Below are 26,156 nucleotides of genomic sequence, written 5' to 3' on the forward strand. Positions count from 1 at the left end.
GCTACCCCTGCCTAGCGAACCATTCATTTTTTATTCAGTTTATTTTTGTGTGTCTTAAGATAGTTTAGATATTTGATGACTGAAAATTGTTTCCTCTCTACAGCTTGTGTGTTAGATTTAGTTTCTTTCACTTATATATTATTGAGGTTTCTCTTATGTGGTAGTTTTCATTTTAATGAAATAAATCCCATTTTCCAGGAGGCTGGTGAGGGAAAATCTTCATCTGACAGTAGAGATAATGAAATTAAAAAATGGCAGCTAGCTCCTCTTCGGAAGTTGGGACAACCAGTTTTACCTCGGAGATCATCAGATGAAAAAAGTGAAAAAATACACAAAGAATCTACAACTGTTACTTGCACAGTAGAAAAAGCATCAAAATCAGGTAATGACTACTAAGAATTATGTACCATATATTTAGTTTATTTCATAGGTTAGTGTATCATGGACATTTTTTTTCAATGAACATTTTAATGACAGTTAATGACAGCTCATAAATATCTGTAACTTTAGTTCTAGGGGATTTAACACTCTCATACCAATGTACTTAAAAAATAGATAATAAAGTAAAATATTTTTGCCAGGCGGTGATGGCACATGCCTTTCATCCCAGCACTCAAGAGGCATGTGGATCTCTTGACTTCCAAGCCAGCCTGGTCTACAGTGACTTGCAGGAGAGCCAGGGCTACACAGAGAAACCCTGTCTCAAAAATAAAAAAATAAATTGACTATATTTGTAATGAAAAACATTGCCCCAAATTTAGGGGATACTAGTGAAGCTAGAAGACCTTAGCCCCATCTTCCTGGCCTTTTACGTATTAGTGGAAGGAGACAGACAATAAACTGACAAGTAAGAAAACGGTATCAGAAGCTTTAGGAAAAAGCGTGGAAATGAGATGCAGAGTCCCAGTTGCGGGAGAGAGCCGGCGGGGACTGATTTAGGAGGGAGATAACTTGTGAAATTTGGAGAGTATAAGACACTGAAAGAAGCCTTTGTACATTTTAAAACACATTATAAACCATTTAGAGGCTTTTTCCGTCTGAATCTGCCTTTACCGTGTATCTGTAATCCCTTTCTGTTTGCATGAGCAAAGCTCCAAACCTGCAGCATTCTGGAGGACCTTGCACTGGCAACTTTTTAGGCAGCTGCTGGGAGAAGCCCCTGGTGGCCCTTTTGCGAGACTTTGGGAACCAGTATGCTGCTTAGCTCATGGCAGTTGGCAGCTGGCTCCATCTCGCAACAACTGTTGGGAGATGATTTGCACTGCGGCTAGCATGAGACTGTGAGACTAGAAGCTGCATTTGTCTCTGTTTCTCTGCGTTTAGAACGTTTTTAAAAAATGCTTTTCAGGTTTTATGTGGAAATTCTTCCCGAATATTTGGGCACCATTTGTAAGCAGAGTTTTTTTGTCCTGCAGCTGCTCTCAAATAAACTTACTGAGGCTTATATTAATTATAAATGCTCAGCCAGTAGCTCAAGCTTATTACTAACGAACTCTTAACATTTTAAGTTAACCCGTATTTGGTATTACATCCTGCCATGTGGTGGTATCTATTAGCATGGCACATTCATCTCCTGCTCCCTCTGCTTCTGATGGGAGACTTCAGACTCTGCCCTTCTTCCAACATTCTCCTAGTCTGACTCCTACCTAACCTCATTCTGTTCAGCTATTGGCCAGTCAGCTTGTTTATTAAACCACTCATAGCAACATATATTCACACAGTGTAAAGGAATATTCCACAGCAAGGTAGAAACAGAGCCCGTAAAATAACCAGCTTTTTTTTTTTTTTTTTAAACAACCCGGGAATATGAAAAGATCCAGCAAGGGTATTTGAGAGGTGGAGGCCTTTGAAATGGGGAGAAGTGTACTGTGGTGCTGCAAGGCTAGAAGGGAAATGATAAACAGGTGCTGCCTGGGTATCTCAGCAGCTGAAATACAATATTAAACAAACCTCTTAGCAAAGTAGGTCACTGATGACCTTGACAAAAATGCTTTTAGAGAGCAGTCAGAAAGAAACAACTGTAGCATAATTATTTCAGTATATGATGGAGAAACCAGAGGGATTCATTACAGTAACTCATAGGAGCAGGAATGTAGTGGTAGGTAGAGGTGGCTGTCAGGTTAAGGAATTGTACTTGAGATACTGGCATACTTTTGTTTTCTAATCTAAGTTCTTGATGCCTTGTTGAAAATTAGTTGTTTGTTTGCAAATATGGTGACTTATTCTGTGTTCTGTTTTGTTCTATTGCTCTGTGCATTTTTTTTAAATGCCAGTAGTGTGCTGTTTAGACTCATAAATATTGTAGTGATTTCAGCTTTTCAGCTCAGGACTGTGTAAAATCTTTTGTCATTCGCTAAAAATTTTAGAAGTGTCTTTCCTATTTTTGTGGTGAGAAAGAATGTCTTTGCTGTTTTGATAGGAATTACATTGACCATAGATTGCTTTGGATAGAATAAATTTTTTTTTTTAAAAAGAAACTATCTTTTTTCATTATAAGTTCCCACTGCCTCCCCTCCTCCAATTCCCTCCACTTAACCCCTACACCCCACCCCGTATCCACTCCTCAGAGAGGATAGGGCATGTTGCTTTAAGGAAGGTCCGAGGCCCTCCCTACTGTATCTATGCTGAGCAAGGTATCCATCCAAAGAGAATAGGTTCCCAAAAAGCCAGTACATGCAGTAGGGATAAATCCTGGTGCCACTGCCCATGACCCCTCAGTCTGCCCCAGCCATGCAACTGACAACCACATTCAGAGGGACTAGTTTGGTCCTATGCTTATATCTTCCCAGTCCGGCTGGTGTTGGTGAGCTCCCATTAGCTCACTCATAAGTGGAGACTAGCTATACACAAAGGATATTGAGCCTAGAGAAGCTAAGTAACAAGGTGAACCCTAAGAAAAACATATATAGATCCTCCTGGAAAGTCAAAATAGACAAGATCACCTGACAAAATTGAAAACATAGGGGCAGGGGGAGAAGGGAGAGTAGAAGGGGAAGAGGAAGGGAGAAGGAGGGGCGAGGAGAACTTGGGGAACAGCGTAGTTGAGATGGAGGAAGGACAGAGATGAGAGCAAGGAAAGAAATATCTTGATTGAGGGAGCCATTATGGGGTTAGCAAGAAACATGGCTCTAGAAAAAATTCCCAGGAATCCACAAGGATGACCCCAGCTAAGACTCTAAGCAATAGAGGAGAGCATGCCTGAACTGGCCTTGCCCTGTAGTCAGATTGATGAATATCTTAAATACCACCATAGAACCTTCATCCAGCAACTGATAGAAACTAGGCAGAGACCTGCAGCCGAGCACTGGGCTGAGCTCCCAAAGTCCAGTTGAAGAGTGGGAGGAGTGAGAATATGAGCAAAGAGGTCAAGACTATGATCGGTACACCCACTGAAGAAGTCTACATGAACTTTTTTTAAAAAGAAATCCCAGCACTCGGGAGGCAGAGACAGGTGGATCTCTGTGAGTTCGAGGCCAGCCTGGTCTACAAGAGCTAGTTCCAGGACAGGCTCCAAAGCCACAGAGAAACCCTGTCTCGAAAAACCAAAAAAAAAAAAAAAAAAAAAAAAAAAGATTTTATTATGTATGCAGTGTTCTGCCTGCATGTGTCCCTGTGTGCCAGAAGAGGGCACCAGATCTCATTACAGGTGGTTGTGAGCCACCATGTGGTTGTGAACTCAGGACCTCTGGAAGAGCAATAAGTGCTCTCACCCACTAAGCCATCTCTCCAACCGTAGAATGAACATTTTAATGGTATTTTTCAGCTTGTAACAAGGAATAACTTTCTCTATATTTTAATTTCTTTTATCATGGTTTTAAAATTTGACTTAGGTAAATTTATTCCCAGGTATTTTATTTTGTTACAGCTGTTAGCAGTGAAGTTAATTTTCTATTTCTCAGTAATTTTGTTATTGATATATATTCTTAAAATTACTGAGTTGTTGTTTGTGTTACTTTATGGAGTATTTGTTTTCATATATATGACATCATGTCTCCTGCAATAGAAATAATTTGACCTCCCCTTTTCCTATTTAGATGTCTTTTATTTAGTTCTTTTGTCTTACTCCTCTGGCCTCAAATCTGAAGCTTTTTTGAGTATCCTGTTTTCTTTCTTTCTTTCTTTCTTTTTTTTTTTTTTTCGAGACAGGGTTTCGCTGTTGCTTTGGAGCCTGTCCTGGAACTAGCTCTGTAGACCAGGCTGGTCTCGAACTCACAGAGATCCGCCTGCCTCTGCCTCCCGAGTGCTGGGATTAAAGGCGTGCGCCACCATCGCCCGGCGAGTATCCTGTTTTCAAAAAAATTTCAGTTTAGGGATGTTCAATCAGTAGTAGAGAATATTGGGTGCAGTAAGAGAAAACAAATTGATGTAAGTAGAGTGACTCCATGATAAAAAAAAGTATTTAACTGAGATTCTGTTTCTCAATAAAATGTGAAATAAGCAAATAAAACTGGAAGATAGGGGAGTGTTTTGTTAAGAGAAGGGAAAGAATGAAATGTCTCAAATGGGGTATCAGAGTTCCTGGGAAGATAGGATCAATAGATGAGGGCATTGTCTAGCAGGAGAGTAAGTCCTAAGCATACAAGGAGCAGTGGTGATGTACTATTTAATTTGATTTTTATTGGAAATGGGGTTATGAAGATAATAAAAATGATAGAATTAAATGGTTTTCAGAATAGTAGATATGTGAAAAATATCATTAATCATCTAGGAAGTACAAATCAGAACTATAGTAGGATATCAGTTTATCTCTTTTAGGAATGGCTATTATGGGAAGGACTGAAGAGAAATGGTACTGTCAAAGTGTCCGCCAGCTGATGCATTATATACATAGAGTTGAAGTCTACTCTTTTTGCTTTCCTTTTGGTTTTTCCTCACGGGATTTCTGGGTATCCTTGATTGTCCTGGAACTCACTCTGTAGACCAAGCTGTCCTCAATAGAGATCCACCTGCCTCTGCCTCTGCCTCCCGAGTGCTGGAATTAACGGCATGTGGCAAGTCTACTTTTTATTATATGTAGAGTCTGAAATGCTGATTTTATAGAAGCTGAGAGTAGATGGGCAGTTTTGTCAGCTGGGAGTCACCAGAGGTTGGAGAGAGTTGGATAGGGAAATTTATGCAATGGCTAAGTTACAAGCAAGAGATTCTGGTATAGTATTATATAGCAAGGTAGTTGCAGATAGTAATGATTTATGTTTCAGAAGGAGTTTAAGTGTGTTCACCGTGCATGGAAGTGATAAGTGATGATATAAATTTAAGGTGACTTATGCATTGCATGGTATAATTAGTAAGTACAGTTTTTAATGTATATAATTTCATTCTTTTTAAAATTCACTAAAGTTTTTCATTTATTTTGCATCCCCCTTGCAGTTTCCCCTCCCTCCTCTCTTCTTGTTCCTTTCCCCCTCTCTACTCCCTCCCGCCATCCACTCCTCCTTCATCTCCTTTCAGAAACGGACAGACCTCCCATGGGTGGCAACAAAGCCAAAGCATAGAACATCAAGTTGAGGCAGGACCAAGCTCCTCCTCCTGTATCAAGGCTGGGTGAGGCAACCAGCATGGAGAATAGGTTTCTAAAAGCCAACTCAAGTGCAGGGGACAGTGGGCAGGTTCTGATCCCACTGCTAGGAACCCCACAAACAGACCAAGCTATATAGCTGTTAGTCCCATGTAGAGGGCCTAGGTCTCATGCAGTCTCCCTAGCTGTTGGACTGGTCCAGAGTCTATAAGATCCCCCTAGCTCATGAGGGTCACCTGTCCTCAGCAAGACTTGTGGAGCTCAGCCCAATGCTTGGCTGTGGATCTCTGCTTCTGCTTCTATACTGGATGAAGGCTCTCTGATGACAATTAGGGTAGTCACCAATGTGATTACAGGAGAAGGAGAGTTCAGGCACCCTCTCCACTATTGCTAGGAGTCTTAGCTGAATTCATATTTGTAGATTCCTGGGAGTTTCCCTGGCACCAGGTTTCTTGCTAACCCGAACTGCTCCCCCCCCCCCATCAATCAAGATGTCTCTTTAATTTCTTTCCTCCTCCATCCCACCCTCACTCTGTCTAACCTGATCCTTCATTTTCCCATTCTCCCTATCCCCCATCAAATTTATTCTTAAAGATGTACTTTTTGTTGTTTTTTAATATTTATTTATTATGTAAATATTACAATATTCTGTCTGTGTGTATGCCTGCACACCAGAAGGCACCAGATCTCATTACAGATGGTTGTGAGCCATCATGTGGTTGCCAAGAATTGAACTCAGGACAAAGATGTACTTTTATTTCTAATGGTGTGTATGTGTGTATGTCAGTGTATGGCTATGTACATGTAAGTGCAGGTGCCTGTGGAGGCCGGATGTGCTGGATCCCCCAGAACCAGAGTTATAGGTGATCATGAGTAGCCTGGCATGGTGCTCTGAACTGGACCATGGTCATAGAAGAGCACATGCTCTTAATCAGTGAGCCATCTTTCAATCCACCTGAAATAATTTTTCTGAATGCTAGCAAATAGAAATGAAAAGAATTTCAGAATTTTTGAGCTGAGAAGATTCTAGAATAAATCAGCTGATGTCAGAGTAGTAGGTTGACATTGAAAATTTGAAAATGTGTGAGAATTAATAATGGAAGAAAGAAAACCAGTGGAGTAGATTAGTATTCAGTTAATGTCAAACAAGGTGAAAAGCGCAGTCAGTTCTATTAATGAAGACATCACATTATTAGTTTACCTAATAAATTTGGGTCAGATTTCCTAAGTAGCCTCTTTTTTTTTTTTTTTTTTGAGATAGTTTTTACTGTAGCTTTGGAGCCTTTCCTGAAACTAGCTCTTGTAGAGGCTGGCCTCGAACTCACAGAGATCCTCCTGCCTCTGCCTCCCGAGTGGTGGGATTAAAGGCATGCGCCACCACTGCCTTGGCTTCCTAAGTACCTTTTTAAAAGTGCAGTAGAATATTATGAAGAGTAACTGTCTTTGAAATTCTTATTGAAATGGGGTCAAGAGTGCATACACTTCATGGCTTTAGGGCTACTTTTTAAAAGAACACTGGACATTTTAATTATCACTTTAACACCAGGACGTTTGATGTTATTGCTAAGTAGTGAATTAGTATGCTTTGATTTAAACTTAAATCATTCACTATAAAAGAAAGTGCCTTTTAAAATAGTTTAATGAGTTTAGATCCTTTAAAAATAGGTACACATGAGAAGCAAGAGATGAAAAAGAGGAGAGTTGAAAAAGGAGGACCTCAAGTGCACCCCCCTGCTGCTGCTTCCAAACCCTCTGCAGATCAAATCAGACAGAGCGTCCGGCATTCTCTTAAAGATATTCTTATGAAAAGGTAATATGTTGTTATTGTAATAAGGTTGAATGACATTTATTCCATGTATTTGAAAATAATTGAATTGTTTTAATTTTAAGACTTACAGACTCAAATTTGAAGGTCCCAGAGGAAAAGGCAGCAAAGGTTGCCACAAAAATTGAAAAAGAGCTTTTCTCTTTTTTTCGAGACACAGATTCCAAGTATAAGAATAAATACAGAAGCTTGATGTTCAATCTAAAAGATCCTAAAAACAATGTAAGTAGCTTGTTTTGCCTCTAAAGTTTCGTAAATTTTATTTAATTTTGTAAGTTGTGCATGTGTGTACTTTGGCTCTTTTGTCAGAGGACAGCTTTCAAGAGTCAGTTCTCTCTACAGTGAACAGAGAATTGAACTTAGCTCCACAAACTTGGTAACAAGCACCTTTACACACTGAGCCATCCCACTAGTCTTATAAATATTTATGCTTGCAGCTTTCCTGAATAGGAATCCAATATAATGTAATATAATACAATACAACTCTTCAATTTATTATTTGGAGTGAGACTGTCTCAGATATGCCCTGCAAGAGGTTCGTCGCCTGAGTGCATCCCGAATAGCTGTGGGTGTGACCCGGCACATTTGTAGATGACAGGGTGTCACATGGTGAAAATGCTCAGCACCTTTGGGGAGCTCACACAATACTCTCTGCTGCTTGGTTTATTTGTTTGTGGAGCTAGTGACTGCACTCGGCCTCTTGTCATAAAGTTTGTCCCCTCAGCTGACCTACCGCATTTCCTCACTGTCTTAGTGACACCATGGCTACAGCAGCTCTGATAAAGGAAAACATTGAATTGGGTGGTTTACAGTTTAGAGGTTCAGTCCATTATCATCATGGAGTGCCATGGCATTCAGACAGACATGGTGCTAGAGAAGGAGCTGAGAACTCCACATCTTTGATCCACAGGCAACAGGAAGTGAACTGAGACACTGCGTGTGACTTGAGCATATTTGAGACCTCAAAGCCCACCCCCACAGTGACACACTTCCTCCAGTAAGACCACACTTACTTCAACAAGTCACACTAATAATGCCATCCCCTCTGAGAATATGGTGGCCAATTACATTTAAACCATCGCACTCACTAAAGACACCTAAATTTTCACTGGCCAGAAAAGGGAACACGGTCTTGAATTAGATGTATCTGAAGATGACTTTAAACTTCTTTTCCTTCTGTCTCCAGCTCTTGAGTGCCAGGATTACACATTGCTAACCTTACCATGTTTATGGGCTCAGATCCAGAGCTGCACTCAAGGTGGGCAAGCACTTTGCCACCTGAGCTGCATATGTACCCCAGAACATAACATTTTAATAGGGTCTTTTGCTACTAATTTGTGAATCCTATATGTTAGTGATTGTGAATCTGTTGAACCGTATGTCTAGATTTATATGCATTTTCTTTCCTTTATTCTCTTGCATGACTCAGTTGAATAAAAAATTAATTCTTCAGTATTCTTGAAAATCTGTTAAGCCTAAGCTCTTTGGGTTTTTGAGACAGGGTTTCTCTGTCTTAACAGTCCTGGCTGTCCTGGAAATCACTTTGTAGACCAGGCTAGCCTCGAACTCACCAAGATCCTCCTGCCTCTGTCTCCCAAGTGCTCGGATTAAAGGTATGCACCACCACTACCCGGCAAGCCTAAGCATTTCTCACTAAAATCCCAAGTCACATTTAGTTATAAACTTAAAACAAAAATCTATGCATGATGGCACATGTTTGACTTTACAGCTGCCTAGGGAATCAAAGGCAGAAAGTTCACTTAAGCTGTGCGTTCCTGAACAACTTGCAATACTCCCTTTCCCCGAGAAAAGTATTTGAAATAATTTTACCAAATGAAATAGAATTTTTTAAAAAATGTGTTGGTAAATGTGGCGTAAACATTATTGATCTCTTAATTTTCTTTTGGGATTTCTTATTTGAGACTTAGCAAAAGTCTTAAAGCTCTGTGTATGTGTGTTTTATGTATGTATATATGTGTACTTGTATGTGTTTATACACAGAAAGTTCTGTGCTGTGTGCACTAAGCAAAAGTTAGGTAGTGAACACTTTCAGAGTTCAAAGTATAAATAAGATTGATTATTTTGTGTATTAGATTTACATAGAGCCATTGAAAATTTTGGGCTAAAGATGACTCTAGTTTATAGAATTAAACTAAATCTGTTTGTGTAAGAGCTTTCACATCAGTTATGTAAGTTTGCATAGTAATGTTTGTTGCAACATAGTCATCCTTTAGTACTCGTGAATTTCTGCATCTGTTTTCCACCATCAGCAGAACAGGTACCGAACATATATAGGCTTATTTTTCTAGTTGTTATTTCCTGTGTAATATGTGTAACAACTCTGTACAGGGCTCTTAGCATTGTATTAGATATTATAAGTAAATAATATATATATATATAGTTTATATAATATATATAGTTTATACTTATGTGACACTTAACAATGCTGATGCAGTATAAAAGGATCATCATTAGGTGATTTTGCTATTGTGTATACATCGGAATATATTTGCATAGACTAAGGCAGCTAAGTCATCTTCTCTGTCACTAAGCATTAAAATTGTATATTATTATTTGGATAGACTATTGTAGACTGAAATGTTAGGTCACACACAACTATATATGGGATCACGTCTGTAGGCTAGATGCAAATAGTAGTATATCATCATTGGCAGTTTAAACATCTGAGGATTTGGTATTAGGGGAGTTTCTGGGACCAATCTCCCTAATGTTTATGGACAACTGTATTTGATTGAAATATTATTAAGTTACTCACACCTATTGAAGAAAATTTACGTTGTACAATCTGTCATGGACCAAGAACTCTTGGAAATATATAATCTAGAAACTTCTCAGTAATCAAATGAAGACTGTTTTTCCTCGCAGTTGGTACTTTGCTATAGTTTCCACTCAGGCCTGCCAGGATTCAAGGGTAAATGTCTTAAAAACAGAAGTTATTACAGTGATAAAAGCTGTTTTTATTCAGTGCATCACTATACAGTGGGTGATTATTATAATTCGTCCTGGGTTAGACTTAATACAGTTTTTGGACAGCTGTATGATAGTTTCATTGCACTTGTTTTTTCTTGTTAATTTTTACATGAATTTTCTTTTCTTTTTGGGGGGGGTGGAGTGGGGTGGAGCAGAACTGTAACAGAATGTCAAAGTGTAGCAAGCTGTAGCTGAGGTTGTCCTTGAACATTCCACCCTCCTGCGGGCATTACAGGTGTGGACACCAATTGGCATCAAGTTGAATTTTATATAGGAAGTGTTTTACTCTTCCAGAATGCAAAGCTGTTAGGCTGCATGTACTAGGTTATATATAAATTATGAATGTTTATAAATCAGACTTAAAAGTTGCTTCAAAGTTTACTTATTAGAAATTCACACATGAAACAGCTCTTTTGTTTCTAAATGTTTGTGTCTCCTTCTCATTTTAAAATCCTGTAGATATTATTTAAAAAAGTACTAAAAGGAGAAGTAACCCCTGATCATCTTATAAGAATGAGTCCAGAAGAACTAGCCTCTAAAGAGTTAGCTGCGTGGAGACGAAGGGAAAACAGACACGTAAGGACATTCATAACTCTGTGTTTGGCTTGGCTATCAAAGTCTTTGCTTTTTAACCATGGGGCAAACTTTACAAAGATCAGTCAATACAGAGTAAAACAGGCTTTGTTTTCTAACACCTATTCTCTCCCATCTCTCCATTTTTCTCTTCTCCCTCCCTTCTCCTCTTTTGTCATGTTCCCCAGTTTTTCAGGGTGACCTTATATTCTGCCTAGGGTTGAGTGATCTTATCTAAGCATTTTAAGTGCTGAGATGACTAGCATGTGCCGTTGTGCTCAGCTTCCTTTGTTTCTTAACCTTTTAAAAATGATTCAGTTATTTTTATTTTATGTATGAACTTTTTGCCTGTATGTGTTTCACATGCATGCACTGTCTGAAGAGGTGTCTGTTTTAAGGTTTCTTTTGCTATGATGAAAAAACAGGACCAAAGCCCTAGGGGAGGAAAGGGTTTATCCTGAGTCAGAGTTCACTGAGAGCAGACTAGGCAGGAACTCAAAACTGTATAGGAACCTTGGAGCAGGAGCTGATGCAGACGGAGGCCATGGAGGAGTGCTGCTTACTGGTTTGCTCATTTTAGCTTGCTCAGCCTGCTTTCTTATAGAACCCAGGACTTTCAGGCCAGGGGTGTCCCCCACATTGTGTTCCTATAATGGGATGGACTTTCTCCCATTGATTGCTAGTAAAGAAAATGCCTTTAGGCTTGTATGCTTATACCCTGATCTTGTGGAACCATCTTCTCAATTGGAGTTCCCTTTCTTCAGATGACTGTAGATTGACATAAAACTAACCAGCACAGCTTTGGGTCCCGTGTGAGCCTCCATGTAGGTTCTGGGAACTGAACACATGTCTTTTGCAAGAGCAAGTGCCCTTAACTAACTACTGAGCCTTTTCAGCCTGTTTCTCTTAAATTCTTATATCCTACTGTAGGTTTTTCCTTTTCTATTGCCTTTTTTGTTCTATACATTTTTCTAGTTTTCTTTCATTTTTTTGCTGGTCAGCGGATTATAGAATTAGAGCTTCATAGCGTCTGCCTGTCTCTGCTTTCTTCTTCCCAGAATTCTCTTCTGTCTTCCCCGCCTACCTGAGTTCCGCCCTATCAACTAGGCCAAGGCAGTTTCTTTAATAACCAATGAAAGCAACACAAATACAGAAAGGCCTCCTACACAACATGATGCTTGCTTTCATCATGGGCATTAACCCTCCTTGGTCTGTGTCAACAGTAATCTGAAGGTCACGAGGTCTTCATGAAGTATCCTATCTGTTTGTACATCACTTTTTTTCCTTTATTCTTACATAATCTTGCCTCTTCTTTATTTTGAAAATAATATTAACATCATCTTTCTCTCCGCATGTTAAATACACACTTGACAAGTTATGTTTTAAAATTGACTGCCCGTGCATTGGAGACCAGTTTTCCTTTTCTTGGATTTTCTGCTTGAATTTTTTTTTTAGTTGTTTTATTTGCTGCTATTGTGTGTATGATAAATGGGGAATGGCGGTGTGCCAGGGCACCTTTATTTGCGGATGTCACAAGACAAGTTTGTGAGCGGATCGCTCCACTTGCCTTTCCGTGGATTCTAGGGATCAAACTGAGGTTCTCAGGTTATTTGGTAAGAGCCTTTACCTTCTGAGCAATCTTACTGATCCTATCTGACTTTCTTATCTATATTTTACAACTAACAAACAAGGAATAGATGGACAGACCTTTGCACTCCTTATTTCTCCTTGCTCTATTTGACACCCCCGCCCATACACTATCTCATATGTTAATGTGAGCCTCTCATGACTGAGACATAGAGTTGAATTCTATATTTTACAGTGTTTATTTGTATTTTCTGTGAGAGAGAAGCTATAAATTTATTATGTAAAATTATTAGGTAATTAAGTACATTATTAAAGCACATACTTTATTTCTTAAAATGTTTTCTGTTAGACTATAGAGATGATTGAGAAAGAGCAAAGAGAAGTGGAAAGACGACCGATCACAAAAATAACTCATAAAGGGGAGATAGAAATTGAGAGTGATGCCCCAATGAAAGAACAGGAAGCAGCCATGGAGATACAGGTAAAGAGCAGATGTGTCCTATCTGTAGCTTAGAACACGAAGATGGGTTAAGACTTGTCTTATTAAAGCAGAACATTATTTTTAAATTGTGGATTTTAAAGGAGTCTGTTTTACTGAATTGGTTATTATGAGCTTATTTTTCTCAGCAGAAAATTGTCTTCATTATAGACGTCTTTTAAAAACTTGTTGGAATCCTGAGGGTATTTGATACAGTAATTCCTTGGTGTTTTGTAAATAGTGTAATTTGAGAGTAATTGCACCTTTTCTTTAACTAGATTAAGATTTATTTTCTCTTGTATAATAAAAAATGAGAAGTAGATCAAGATGGAGACATTTTTATTTCAAATTTCCTTGTTTTCAAATACCAGTGGAAAAAATAATTTGAAGACTGATTAAAAGCTTTGAGTTGTTTTGAGATTTTGCTCGAAGTAATAAATGCTAATTCTTATTTTTACTTATTTATTGGATTTTTGAGGCAGGATCTGTGTAATACAGCCTTGGCTGTCCCAGAACTCACTTTGTAGACCAGGCTGGCCTTGAACTCACAGAGATCAGTCTGCTTGAACTCAGAGATTAGCCTGCTTCTGCCACCCAAGTGAGAGCTGGGATTAAAGATGTGTGCTACCATTCACAGCTGTTATTTTTTCTTAAGAGAGTCAGAACCTTATAAACATAATGGCTTCACTTTGGAAATGAAATATGTTTATGTTTATGAAATAGCAAGTTGACTTTTAAAATCAGTACCAGATTTTATTGCTAAATCTTATTTTTATTCTCACTTATGTTAGGAACCTTCAGCCAATAAGTCATTGGAGAAGCCAGAAGGATCTGAAAAACAAAAAGAGTCTGACTCCACATCTAAAGATACCACCAATCAACACAGACAGCATCTCTTTGATCTGAACTGCAAAATATGCATAGGTTGGGAGTTTTGCCTTCTCCAGTATTACGCTCGTTGTTTAAGGGGTATTTCTGTAGTTGTCTTTGTAATTGGGGTAGGTTTTATTTTCCCAGCTTGGGTGCTGCAGCATCTACCTGCTCCTGTTCTATGAGATTAGGTCCATTTTACAAATGCAAAAGCAGGCATAGCCATGCCTTTCCATGTGCACAAAAATGTAAATTTATAGTAGCACATGGGGAGCGTTTGTTAGATGACTAGACATGCCTGTTTTCAGAATGTTTGAGTTTATTTTTCCTTTCATGTGCTATAGTCCCACATTTGTGTCATTTTCTAAACTACAGTGTCGTTCATGTTGTGGAGCTTAACATTGCGTGCGCGCGCTCTCTCTCTCTCTCTCTCTCTCTCTCTCTCTCTCTCTCTCTCTCTCTTTTATCTGGAGACAGTGTTTCCGTGGGTAATAGTCCTGGAAGTTGCTTTGTAGACCAGGTTGGCCTCAATCTCAGAAAGATCCTCGTGCCTCTATTTCCCTAGTGCTGGGATGAAAGGCATGTCCCTCTATGTTTGATTAGTTAACATTGTTTTGCTTATTTTTCACATTCATAGGTGAGGACAGATATCATCTGTTTTATAAAATGGTCAAAGGGGTTGTTAGGTTAGTTCAGGTAGAACCTTCCACAGTGTACTAGGAGTTGCTTTTCAGTTAGTTTAGGTCTCTGTGGAAGAGGGAGTTGTCCTCTGGAACAGTTCCTTATTGGTTCTGAGAGTAGGTGTAATAACTTGGTGTGAGAAAACATTGCAGGTATATATTGCCTCAGGAAATCTTTACTCAATAATTGAGCCAAAGAAACAAAATCCCTTTAGAAACTAAACTGAATGAACATTTTAAAATTTCAGATAACAAGCATATTTTGGTGTCTTGTGGCTTCAGGTCGAATGGCACCACCTGTAGATGATCTTTCTCCAAAAACCGTGAAAGTTGTTGTGGGAGGAGCTCGCAAACATTCGGACAATGAAGCAGAAAGTATAGCGGATGCCTTGTCTTCAACTACGACTATTCTGGCTTCAGAATTCTTTGAGGAAGAGAAACAGGAGTCTCCCAAATCAACGTTCTCTCCTACGCCACGGTAGCGCTCTCTCAGTCATAATTCTGTAACCGTTGCTCACTTTTCCTTTTACAAATAGAAAAGTGGCATACTTTCAGGGACTTGTGAGAAAGTATCTGTTATACTCGGGCCAAGTGAGTTAAGTGAACAGGACTCTGAAAGTTAATTTATTTTGAATGGATTTTAGATTTAAGAGACTTGAGAGTATGAAGTTACAACTTTCAAATTTTAATTATGGCTCATCATTTAAGAGCACTGACTGCTCTCCCAGAGGTCAGCTCAGAACCATCTGTACCTCTAGTTCCAAAAGGTCTGACACCCTCCTCTGGCCTCCATGGACATGCATATGGTACATATGCAAAGGCTCATACACATAAAGTAAAAAGTGACTCTTTATAGCTAAACCGGAAGCAAATGATTTAAATATGCTGGTCCCAAGAAGTACGGGATTCAGCACTTGCTCTATACTTGCACAGTTTTGGATCTTAGCCTACCTCAAGCCAGCCCAGAACAGTGACTTTGTAAACCATAGCTATGTGTTTGTGATTGTAAATTTATAAATTGAAAATGTAGACTTCTGGGCTGGAGAGATGGCTCAGTGGTTAAGAGCATTGCCTGCTCTTCCAAAGGCCCTGAGTTCAATTCCTAGCAACCACATGGTGGCTCACAACCATCTGTAAAGAGGTCTGGCACCCTCTTCTGGCTTTCAGGCATACAGACAGAATATTGTATACATAATAAATAAAATAAATATTAAAATATTAAAAAAAGTAAATGTATACTTCTATGGATTGATAGCTTTTCTTTTTATTGACCTTTATTTATACTTATTTTTATTGATCATCTTCTTGATATAAAATGCTTTTAATAACTATGTAGAAAATTGACTCATTTCTGGGCATTTTATTTACTGCACTTGTTTGTGTGTGTATGTGCTACAACACTCATGTGGAGGTTAAAGGGCAACTTGGTTTGCTAATTTTTCTGTTTCCACCTTTATGTGGGTACAAGGGATTGAACCCAGGCCCTCAAGATTGGTAGCAAGTGTCTTTACCCACAGAGTCATATGAATGACTTTGTTGCTAACTTTAGTATCCTGTTCTAGTCCAGAGATGCCTGGAACTGTTGAAGTTGAGTCTACCTTCCTGGCTCGATTGAACTTCATCTGGAAAGGTTTTATCAATATGCCAAGTGTGGCAAAGTTTGTTACCAAAGCCTACCCTGTATCTGGATCCCCTGAGTACTTGACAGAGGTACTGTGAACTTTGTTGCCTTTCCTTACTTGGGTTGTGTTTCTGAAAGCAGTAGGCAGGGAGACATACAGTTAATAATAATTTAAATTGTTAAAAGCCCATTTATTAATGATCCTTAAAACAGTTATATTAATGAAATTATTAATTCACAAATGAATTTGCATACTGGTAGAAAACTGTATTCTGAAAGTTTTAAACTTAGATACCTTACTTTTTCTAAAATGCACTTCACCGAGACAGTTAAAAACCATTGTGTCTCCATAATTATCCAAGTTTGTTTTTAAGTAGAGATTTGCATAAAAGACTTCCATGTTTATGGCAAAGGTAGCCTAAGAAAAAAGTCTCTAAATTGCTTAAAGAAATGGAATTCCTACACTGTTTCTGCTCAGGACCGGATATTTGCCTGTCTGTTTATCCTGGGAAGTAAAGCGTACATCTAATTGTCAGTCTCGGGAGACCACTGACTGATCAGTGCCGTGGTACCTTTGCTTGGTTGTGTATCCAAAGGAAGAAAATGTTAAATAATAGAAAATAAACAGTAATAGCGTAATGCTGTAATTAGTGACCAGCTGTGACATTAAACAACTACATCAAAGGAAACAAAGCCAATGTACATGTATTATGTACATTTTTGCTGGTTTGTTAGATTAGCTTTTTCATTTATTCTTAGTCTTCTAATCATAAGCCAGTTATTTAAATAACTCATTTCAGATTTTAACAAGTCTAAATCATAATGATCATTCTCTATAATGCTAAGGTGAGTTTTCTTTTGATTAGGCTGAAATTTTCCTGAGTCCATCTCCTCCTTCCCTGTCCTCCTTGTGGTTCTAGGTACCCATCCCAGGGCCCTGTGTGTATGTCAAGCCTTCTGCCACCAAGCTACAGCCACAGACCCTTACATCACTGTTGTTTTTAGTTACTACACAATGCTGTTGTTACATAATTTACTTGGATAATAATATTTTAGGAATGTGAGTTTTGTTAGAGAAAAATTAGATGGGGCAGTGATGGTCTTTTGAAGGAAAAAAGTCTTGAATTCTTAGGGTTTTTTTTTATATTATTTTTAAGGCAATTCTTTTACATGGTAATTTGGTCCTAGACTCCCAAACCCTTTGACTTTGAATGAAACTGTTTTCCTGAATGCCACAGTTTCTATGAGTTCACTTTCTTTAACTCCATTTCTGCTTTTTAGTTTAGTTTTTTTTTTTTGAGTTAAAATCTCAAAATATTCAAAGCAACTAATGAGTTAAATAATCTTAATTCTACTTTTATGATTTTCCTTGGTCTTCAGAAAAAAAAGGAATGCACTGAATAAAATTTTAAATGTCTGATTAATTTTATATATTTATATATAATAGCAGTATACCTTGTGTGTGCTTATACATTTTAAAAATGTTTTGCATTGTTAGAGTTAATTTTCTTTTTACAAAACTATACTTTGTAATTAAGTTGCATCAAATCTGAACTTCATAATTAAGAATACCTCAAAAAAAAAAAAGTTAAAAGAAGCACCAGCATAGTAGTGCATCCCTGTAGTTCCAAGCACTTTGGAGACAGAGGCAGGTGGATCTCTATGAGTTCGAGACAAGGCTGGTTTACATAGTGAGCCCTGTTTGAAAATATAAAACAGCCAGGCAGTGGTGGCACACGGCTTTATCCCAGCACTTGGGAGGCAGAGGTAGGCAGATCTCTGAGTTGGAGGCCAGCCTGATCTACAAGAGCTAGTTCTAGGACAGCTAGGATTGTTACACAGAGAAACCCTCACTCAAAAAAACAAAAACAAAACCAAACAAAACAAAAAAAAACAAAGGCAAAGAATTGTCCTGCCCACTACCACTGAAGAACAGAAAACCTGCCTCTGAGTGTCCAGGAGTGTACTGATGTTATTAATCTGTGTATCACCACATGGCTGTGCCTTACCTGCCAATGTTCTGTCCCGTGACTGTCTCTGACAGGGAGGGGCTACATGGCTTCTCCCTGACTCCACCTCCTTTTCTCCCAGCACTCAGCTTAGTTTTTCCCTTCCTACCTCTATTCCCTGTGCAGGCCCAATGCAGTTTCTTTATTAACCAATGGTAATCACAGCATCCAGAGGGAAATCCCACATCACAGTGTTGGCTGCTGGTTCTTTTCCTTGTGCTTGTTTATTCTGACCTGGCATGACCTTGGATATTTCTTTCTTAGTGTTGAGACTGTATTTTATGTTTTTATCTAACATTTTCCTCCTTAGTAAACTGCATTTTTGGTATTACTTATTTGAAGTTGGCACTTGAAATAAGATCTGTTGCTATTTCTCTACTGTGTTTTGTTTTCTGTTGTAATTTTACTCACTGTGTGTTCTGGAGATCAACTGAAGCTTGAGTCTTATATATGCTAAGTACATATTCTACCACCATGTTCTTAGCCTTGCTTACTTGTTTTTCAAATTATTTTTCAAATTATTCTCAAAGCTAAATATGTATGAATCATGGATATTGTAATGAAGATATTCTATATTTGTTGATTTTTTTCTTTTTTTAACCATAGGACTTACCAGATAGTATTCAAGTAGGTGGCAGGATATCACCTCAGACAGTTTGGGATTACGTGGAAAAAATAAAAGCCTCAGGAACCAAGGTATGTAAACTTTTTAAAAATGCCAGTATGTGAAATGTTTCCAGAATCAAACTACTTAGTGTTTTATACAAGGGCCCGGTGTTTCTTAGGGGAAGGGAGCTAATACAAGTTTGAAATGTTATAATCTGCATTACAGAATGGAGGTAAAGGGCCCTGGAGGTGATAGACAGCTCATTTGGTAAAATGGCATCTATGCAAGTCTGAGGACCTGTGTTTAATTCCCAGTACACATAACAGTCTAGAGTGTGGAGGTGCACATTGATGATGTTAGCACTGGAGAGACAGGTGCGGACTTGTGGAGCCTGGCCAGATACCAAGCTAATTAGAGTGCAGGGCCCAGTAAGATACTGTTTCTTAGAACAGTAAGGACAGCTTCCTAGAAATGACCCTTTGGTTGACCTGTGGACTACACATGTGGATATGCAAACTGAAGTAAAGCCCTTTGCTCAAAGCGGTGCAGCATTCCCTTTAGTCCCTGTCTTCTAGAATGTGTCCTCCATAGCTCTGTCAGCACTGTGGAAGGAAATGTGGTAGAGTAGGTGTTGATTTACCCTGTTTTAGTCAGGCTGCAGGTGAGCTCTGCAGTTTCTGTCCAGGGGTTCAGATACTGCAGAAGCCAGTCCTCCTTTACCAGTTAGGGTGCTTAAGGCTTTGGGTTCTGGTTGTGTAGGATCATTTGGTAACCAAGCTGCTTCTGTCCATTTATTGTTTCCAGGAGTGCTTGCCTTCATTAGGCAAAATTGTTCAAAGCTCATGTCAGCCACTGGTGGGGATAAGTGAGGGCTATTTGTCAAGGGTTTTTGTTTGGTTGGTTTTTTTGTTTCATGTTTTTCAAGACAGGGTTCCTCTGTGTAGCTTTGGAGCCTGTCGTGGAACTCTCTCTAGACCAGACTGGCCTCGAACTCACAGAGATCTGTCTGCCTGTGCTTTCCTGAGTGCTGGGATTAAAGGTGTGTGCCACCACCATCTGGTCTGTCAAGTTGTTCTTAAAGGCAAACCTGAGAAATTACAGTCATCACTTAATTTTTTTCTTTAATTCACTTGACATGATTGTAGTCAAACAGCTATGTGTAACTGCAAAGGAAACTGGCAAACGTGGTCTCTACTTGGCCCAAGTGCCAGCCAAAAATTAAGGTTTGTTAGTAACAGAAAGAGGAGACTGTAAACTAGGAGATAATCAGTAGTCCCCATCATGGTAATATTTCTCTTCCAGGTTTTCTATATAATTTCTCTAGTTTCTTAAACTCATAGAGAATGGTAATATACACGAATAATTTAAATAATTTCTTTGTAGAAGTTTCTTGTTTTTTTAAAGTGAACCAAAATGGAGAGTCTTAAACACCCCCCCCCCCCATATAGATTTTTAAATTAAATGGATTATTGTGTTTCAGTACTTTGAGGCAGGTAAAAGGCTACTAAGCTTGGGAGGTAGAGATAGACAGAATTGCATTGTTTGCTATCACTTATACACATACACACATTGAACATTTGTGTGTGTGTGTGTGTTTGTGAAAGCATGGGGATGTATGTTACTGCCCAGTACTTTATAGCATGCCTTCAGATTAAACTGGTTTAAATACAAGAATACTTAGCTTATATGTAATGTGATGTTACTAAGACATTTTGGATATCCCCTATCCAAACTGCTTATGATCGATCAGAAATGCTTTAGATTTTGGCCTTCCCTGAATTTTGTAATGTTGGCATATATGTAAGATGGAACCTTCGGAGTGGAGGTTCGAGTGTGAATGTGAAATGCATTTATGGATTACATAAACCTTACAAGCATAGACTGAAGGTAATTTCTTACCATATTTTTAGAGTACCCATGTTTTGATTGCATTTTATCACATGTCGACAGGTATGGAGTTTTCTAAATGTTGGCCTTCCCAAGTTTCAGAGTTGAGAGCATTGATACCGAATGTTCAGATAGGAGTTGTAAGAACTCTATCTAATGTCTAGGAGGCAGAGCCATAGCTTAGCTCACTAATGTATTTCTTGTTTTTGTGTCATTAGGCATTGTAGTGAAGCAGGCCTTTGCCATTTTTGACTGCAAACCTTTAGAAAGAGCACTCCATTACTAAAATAATACAAAATTATGACTGTCTTTTTATTTATAATAAATCCAAGAACCCCAGAAATGGGAAGCAAAATTACTGAGTTAGCCAATCACCTTAAAAGCTTAGAGTTTGTGTGTATGTGTCTTTAGAGTGTTGTCAAAACCGAGTCCCCTTTATTCCTATGCTTAGGCTCTGTAGACTGGATACCAGACTTGTATGTTTGTGTTTATCTAAGTCCTCATTTATCACTTTTTTCCACTCTCTGAGGTTTTAGTTTTAAGGTATATGATGAAAAATATTTTTCCATTCTGCTCTCTCTGTCCATCAAGGATGTGAGTCATCCAGCTTTCAGACAGTGTGTGCTACCCACGTGCTATCTCCATCATTAGATAATTTTTATTTTATTTAATAGCCTCAAAACAAAATTAGTGATACTAACAATTTTAATACATTATATTTTCCCATTACTGTATGCCTTTCTGTTTCTAATTTATTAATTAGAATCATATTAATTATTATTAATTGGGATCATAGGTACATGCAGGGAATGAATATTTAATGTTCAGTGCTACCTGTGATTTCAGACATTTGCTGGGGTCTTGGATATATCTCCCACAACAGGACCAACTTCTGTGACATTGTTGGGTAGTAGTGTGGGCACTATTATTTCAGTGTGCCCAGAATACAGGCTGCTCCCTAGAGGTTATATCTTTGGAAAGCAGGAACTGTGCAGATACCAAAAGACTTGGGTTTCAGCATTGTCCTTGCCACTGATAATTTGTATGACCTTGAACAATCTCATTGTATCCAAGTACCTTGGGCCTTTCTCCCCTGCATCCCTACCTTACTCATACTAGGCAAATGTTCTACTGGTGAGCTATTTCCATAGACCATATTTTATCATAAATGAGCATCTCCTAAATTGCCCAGACTCACATTGAACTTATTGGGTAGCCCAGGCAGGAATTAAACTTCTCGTTCTTCTGCCTCTTAGTCCCCAAGTGCCTGGGAGTATAGGTGTGTATGCCGCTATCCTGTGCAGGTCTCAATTTGTTATGGGAGGTCTTCAAATAATATAGAATCCTCAATGAACCGGGAAGGGTATTTTCTTAGAAGTTGTTTCCTTTTAGAATTCTAGTTTCTATTTAACTTGACTGCTATTTGATGACCTTCATAAAACTCCAAATTAGATTAGTACTAATTAATAAACTGTATTTGAAATCAAGCTACATTTTAAATTATTATTTTAAGCAATTGTTTGTTACTCTCTTGAATAGGAAATCTGTGTGGTTCGCTTCACACCAGTAACTGAAGAAGATCAAATTTCTTATACTTTGCTGTTTGCATACTTCAGTAGCAGAAAGCGTTATGGCGTAGCTGCTAACAACATGAAGCAGGTTAAAGATATGTACCTTATTCCTTTGGGTGCTGCAGATAAAATTCCACACCCTCTTGTGCCTTTTGATGGACCTGGTAGGTACATGTTTTGGTAATAGAATAAGATTGAAATAAAGTGGGAGGGATCAGTCCAAATAAAAAAGAATGGCTGCTTTCTGTCTTAGGATTCAGACCCATTAGAGACGGCATGACAGGGCTAGCCACCGTTCAGTAGCTTGGAATGGACTGTTTGTGAAATGCACCCTTTTAGGAATTGATTGCAAATGATGGTTGATGTTTGTTTCCTCCAGGACTCGAGCTGCACAGACCTAATCTGTTGTTGGGCCTCATTATTCGTCAGAAGCTGAAGCGACAGCATAGCGCTAGTGCTGGTCCTAGTCACACAGCTGAGGCTCCTGAGACTGCCCCAGTAGCCTTGCCACCTGACAAAAAGGGTAAACTGGACTCATCTCTGGAGGAAACCGCTGAGGAGGAGAATGACTTTTTCAATTCCTTCACAACTGTGCTGCACAAGCAGAGAAACAAGCTCCCTCAGCCGATGCAGGAAGACCTGCCCGCAACCACCGAACCTCTGTTGGAAGTCAATAAGCCAGAGCCACCAAAACCCTTGCGGTTCCTTCCTGGGGTCCTTATAGGCTGGGAAAATCAACCCTCTACTTTGGAATTAGCAAATAAGCCTCTTCCTGTGGATGATATACTCCAAAGCCTTTTGGGCACCACTGGTCAAGTGTATGAGCAGGCTCAGCCTTCTGGAGAACAAAGCACTCTCAAAGAAATTCCTTTTATAGATGATCAAACCAATCCAAAAGTAGAGAAAATAGATAAAGTGGAAGTAGCTGAAGGTGAAGCCAAGGAGATAAAAGTTAAAACAGATAATATTTCAGAATCTATAGGTAAAAATTCAGGAGTAGAAGACACTTCATTAGTGGGCTGCCCTTCCATTTCCCCAGGGCCTTTGGCGAGTCTTAGTCTGAGAGGGAAACCACCAGATGTTTCTACAGAAGCATTCTTAACAAATTTATCAATTCCATCAAAACATGAGGAAACTGTAGAAAACAAAGACAGAACATTAAAAAGACAGCTGCTCCAAGATCAAGAGAATAGTTTGCAAGATACTCGGACTTCGAGTCATTCTTCATGCAGGCCTAGTACAGGAAAGGGTAGCGTAGATGGGAATGTGAGTTGCAGTGAAAATGTTGTTGCTAACACAAGGTCCCCCCAGTTTATCAATCTGAAAAGGGATCCTAGGCAAGCAGCAGGACGAAATCAGCAGACAACCTCAGAAAGCAAAGATGCAGAGAGCTGCCGAAATGGAGACAAGAATACTCTGCCGTGTTCATCACACAGCAAAGAGCTCTTAGCAGAATCAGTCAGTGGGGAGGGAAAACTGTCTTCCATAGAGAGGAACTCATGTGTAGAGCAGAATGATGATTCTGAGACTACACAAAACCCATCCTCGGCGGAAAACGTAAATTCTTCACAGACAGAACAAGCCAGTCCTTTACAGGAGGATATTTTAACACAAAGTATTGAAACTGTTCACCCATTTAGAAGAGGATCAACTACAGCATCATCTCATTTTGAAGCTGGAAGTACATGCCAGTCAGAATTTCCTTCTAAAAGTATCAACTTTACTTCTAGGAGTACCAGCCCCAGGGCAAGTGCAAACTTTTCACCTGTGAGGCCACAGCAGCCCAATCTCCAGCATCTCAAGTCTAGTCCTCCTGGGTTCCCATTTCCAGGACCTCCAAACTTCCCTCCCCAAAGTGTGTTTGGATTTCCACCACATTTGCCACCTCCGTTACTGCCCCCTCCAGGTTTTGGTTTTCCTCAAAACGCTATGGTTCCTTGGCCACCTGTTCATCTCCCAGGCCAACCTCAACGTATGATGGGGCCGCTTTCACAACCATCAAGGTATATGGGCCCACAAAATTTTTATCAGGTCAAAGACATACGGAGACCAGAAAGGCGCCATAGTGACCCTTGGGGTAGGCAAGACCAACAACAACTAGACAGGCCATTCAATAGGGGTAAAGGGGACCGACAGAGATTTTACAGTGATTCGCACCACTTGAAAAGAGAGCGTCATGACAAGGAATGGGAGCAAGACTCTGAAAGACACAGACACAGAGACAGAAGCCAAGAAAAAGACAGAGACAGGAAAAACAAAGAGGAAGGACATAAGGAACGGGCACGGGCATCACATAGTGATCGAGCGACAGATGGAAAAGTAGGCAGAGAGAGTAAGAATGCAGACAAGAAACCGGACCATGAAAAGGAGAAGGAACGAGAGAAGAATAAGCATAGAGAAGGGGAGAAGGACAGAGAGAAGTACCATAAAGACAGGGACCACACTGACAGAGCAAAAAGCAAAAGGTGAAATTTGCAGGCTGCTTCAACGTCGCATTTAAAAAACTATTAGATGTTGTGTATCTTTTATAAGATCGCCTGGTAGGACTGTTCCACCTTTTAAATCTTTCCTCTTGGTGGTCTGCAGAGCAGTCAGCTGCTGGAGCAGGTCTGCACAGTGCCCACCATCCACCATCCTACTTCCAGGAATTTAATATTTTTGAAAGTTTTACAATGCTGTATATTCAAAGATTGTTTTATTAATATGCAATAAAGGCTTAGAAATTGTAGTTTTATTCCTTAATTGGTAAATATGGTTAACTATGAAATATATTTACTGCCTTTAGTGAATGTCCTTTATATAATGACTAATTTGAAAGTAACCTGTGCTCTGTACATTTGTTTTCAATTGCACTGTTTTTAAAGAAAATGTAGAGGAGCAACAAAAAAGCCAAGCGACTTCATAATCAGACCATACTAATCATCTAGTTGGGCAATTTTTGACCATGAATCAGAAGCCCAAGGAGTCCACTTATTGCTTTAATCTGCACTCATTGAAGGTGTTTCTTACCATGTCCTGCAGTTTGTGATAGGCCATATTCCTTTCCCTTCTGGCTCTTCAGAAACTTGAATACTTAAGCTTGTACATGATCTTGTGTTTTGCTATCCTTTTTACTGTAAAATGTAAATATTTTAAGGGATATTTTGATTCTAAATATGATAAAAGAATTTCTCACCTGCTTTGTGTGTGTGATTTGAAATTCAGTAGTAAGAGAGGTTCCTCAAAGCTTCTTTTCCGTGAGACATTCATTGTTCTTCTACCCCGAAAGGATGTGTAGACACAATGTCAGACATGACCAGCAGGGAATGGTTGGTTTTTAGTCTGATGTACCACTTCTAAAGAGACTAGTACGTAGATCTGCCAGCAGGGAGCTTTGCAGTTATCCACTTAGTTGCTATTATGATTCTGAACACTTATATATGATCAAACTTTGTTATATGAGACTCAGTAATCATTGTAAAACTGCAGAACTTTTAAGTGAAATGTATTTTGAAATTTTTTTTTGTAAAATGATTTTGTTTGTAGGGCAACTGTAAAATTGAATATACCAGTTTGACTTAAAATAGAAAATACATGAGACTGTTGTTCTTTCGTATTTAAACTTACCTACACCCTGAAATACAGCCTGTGCTGATGTTTAAAATTTATAAAGCAGTAGCTGCCAGACGATGTTAAAACACTTGAGACCCAATCAAGAGCGATCAGTGTTCTTGCCTACTTGTACCCATGAATAAGAATGCCAGGAACTCCACAAAATTAAGAAAATTGTACTTAAAGGGGCGTTACCAGGTTTTTGAAACTGGATTAACCTTGCTATTCTCTCTAGAGAAAATAACAGTCAAACATTTTATCTGAATTGCAAGGATTACAGTAGACTTCTTTCATCTTTGCCTCTAAAGTTTATCATCATGAAAGTTCTAAAGTGAAGGGTTTTCACTTAAA

At 39.0% G+C, this 26,156-nt stretch overlaps 1 protein-coding gene across 7 annotated transcripts in view; it reads left to right on the top strand.

Annotated features, from left to right (window-relative positions):
- Positions 1-25,392, top strand: part of Phf3 (PHD finger protein 3) — a 72,909-nt gene extending 47,517 nt beyond the window's left edge. For all 7 annotated transcript variants that reach the window (XM_041655322.1, XM_041655323.1, XM_041655329.1 and 4 more), the window contains 11 exons: positions 199-382; positions 7,181-7,325; positions 7,406-7,562; positions 10,791-10,907; positions 12,841-12,972; positions 13,761-13,893; positions 14,802-14,997; positions 16,082-16,229; positions 18,756-18,845; positions 22,183-22,378; positions 22,594-25,392. In XM_041655322.1, coding sequence (XP_041511256.1) covers positions 199-382; positions 7,181-7,325; positions 7,406-7,562; positions 10,791-10,907; positions 12,841-12,972; positions 13,761-13,893; positions 14,802-14,997; positions 16,082-16,229; positions 18,756-18,845; positions 22,183-22,378; positions 22,594-24,683 — 3,588 coding nt within the window. In that variant the 3' untranslated portion in view covers positions 24,684-25,392. The remainder of the gene's footprint in view (positions 1-198; positions 383-7,180; positions 7,326-7,405; positions 7,563-10,790; positions 10,908-12,840; positions 12,973-13,760; positions 13,894-14,801; positions 14,998-16,081; positions 16,230-18,755; positions 18,846-22,182; positions 22,379-22,593) is intronic.
- The last annotated feature ends 764 nt before the right edge of the window (positions 25,393-26,156 follow it).

Source organism: Microtus oregoni, unplaced genomic scaffold (genome assembly GCF_018167655.1).
Source record: "Microtus oregoni isolate MIOR12 unplaced genomic scaffold, Mior012 000007F_ref0000211, whole genome shotgun sequence".
Classification (NCBI taxonomy): Eukaryota; Metazoa; Chordata; class Mammalia; order Rodentia; family Cricetidae; genus Microtus; species Microtus oregoni.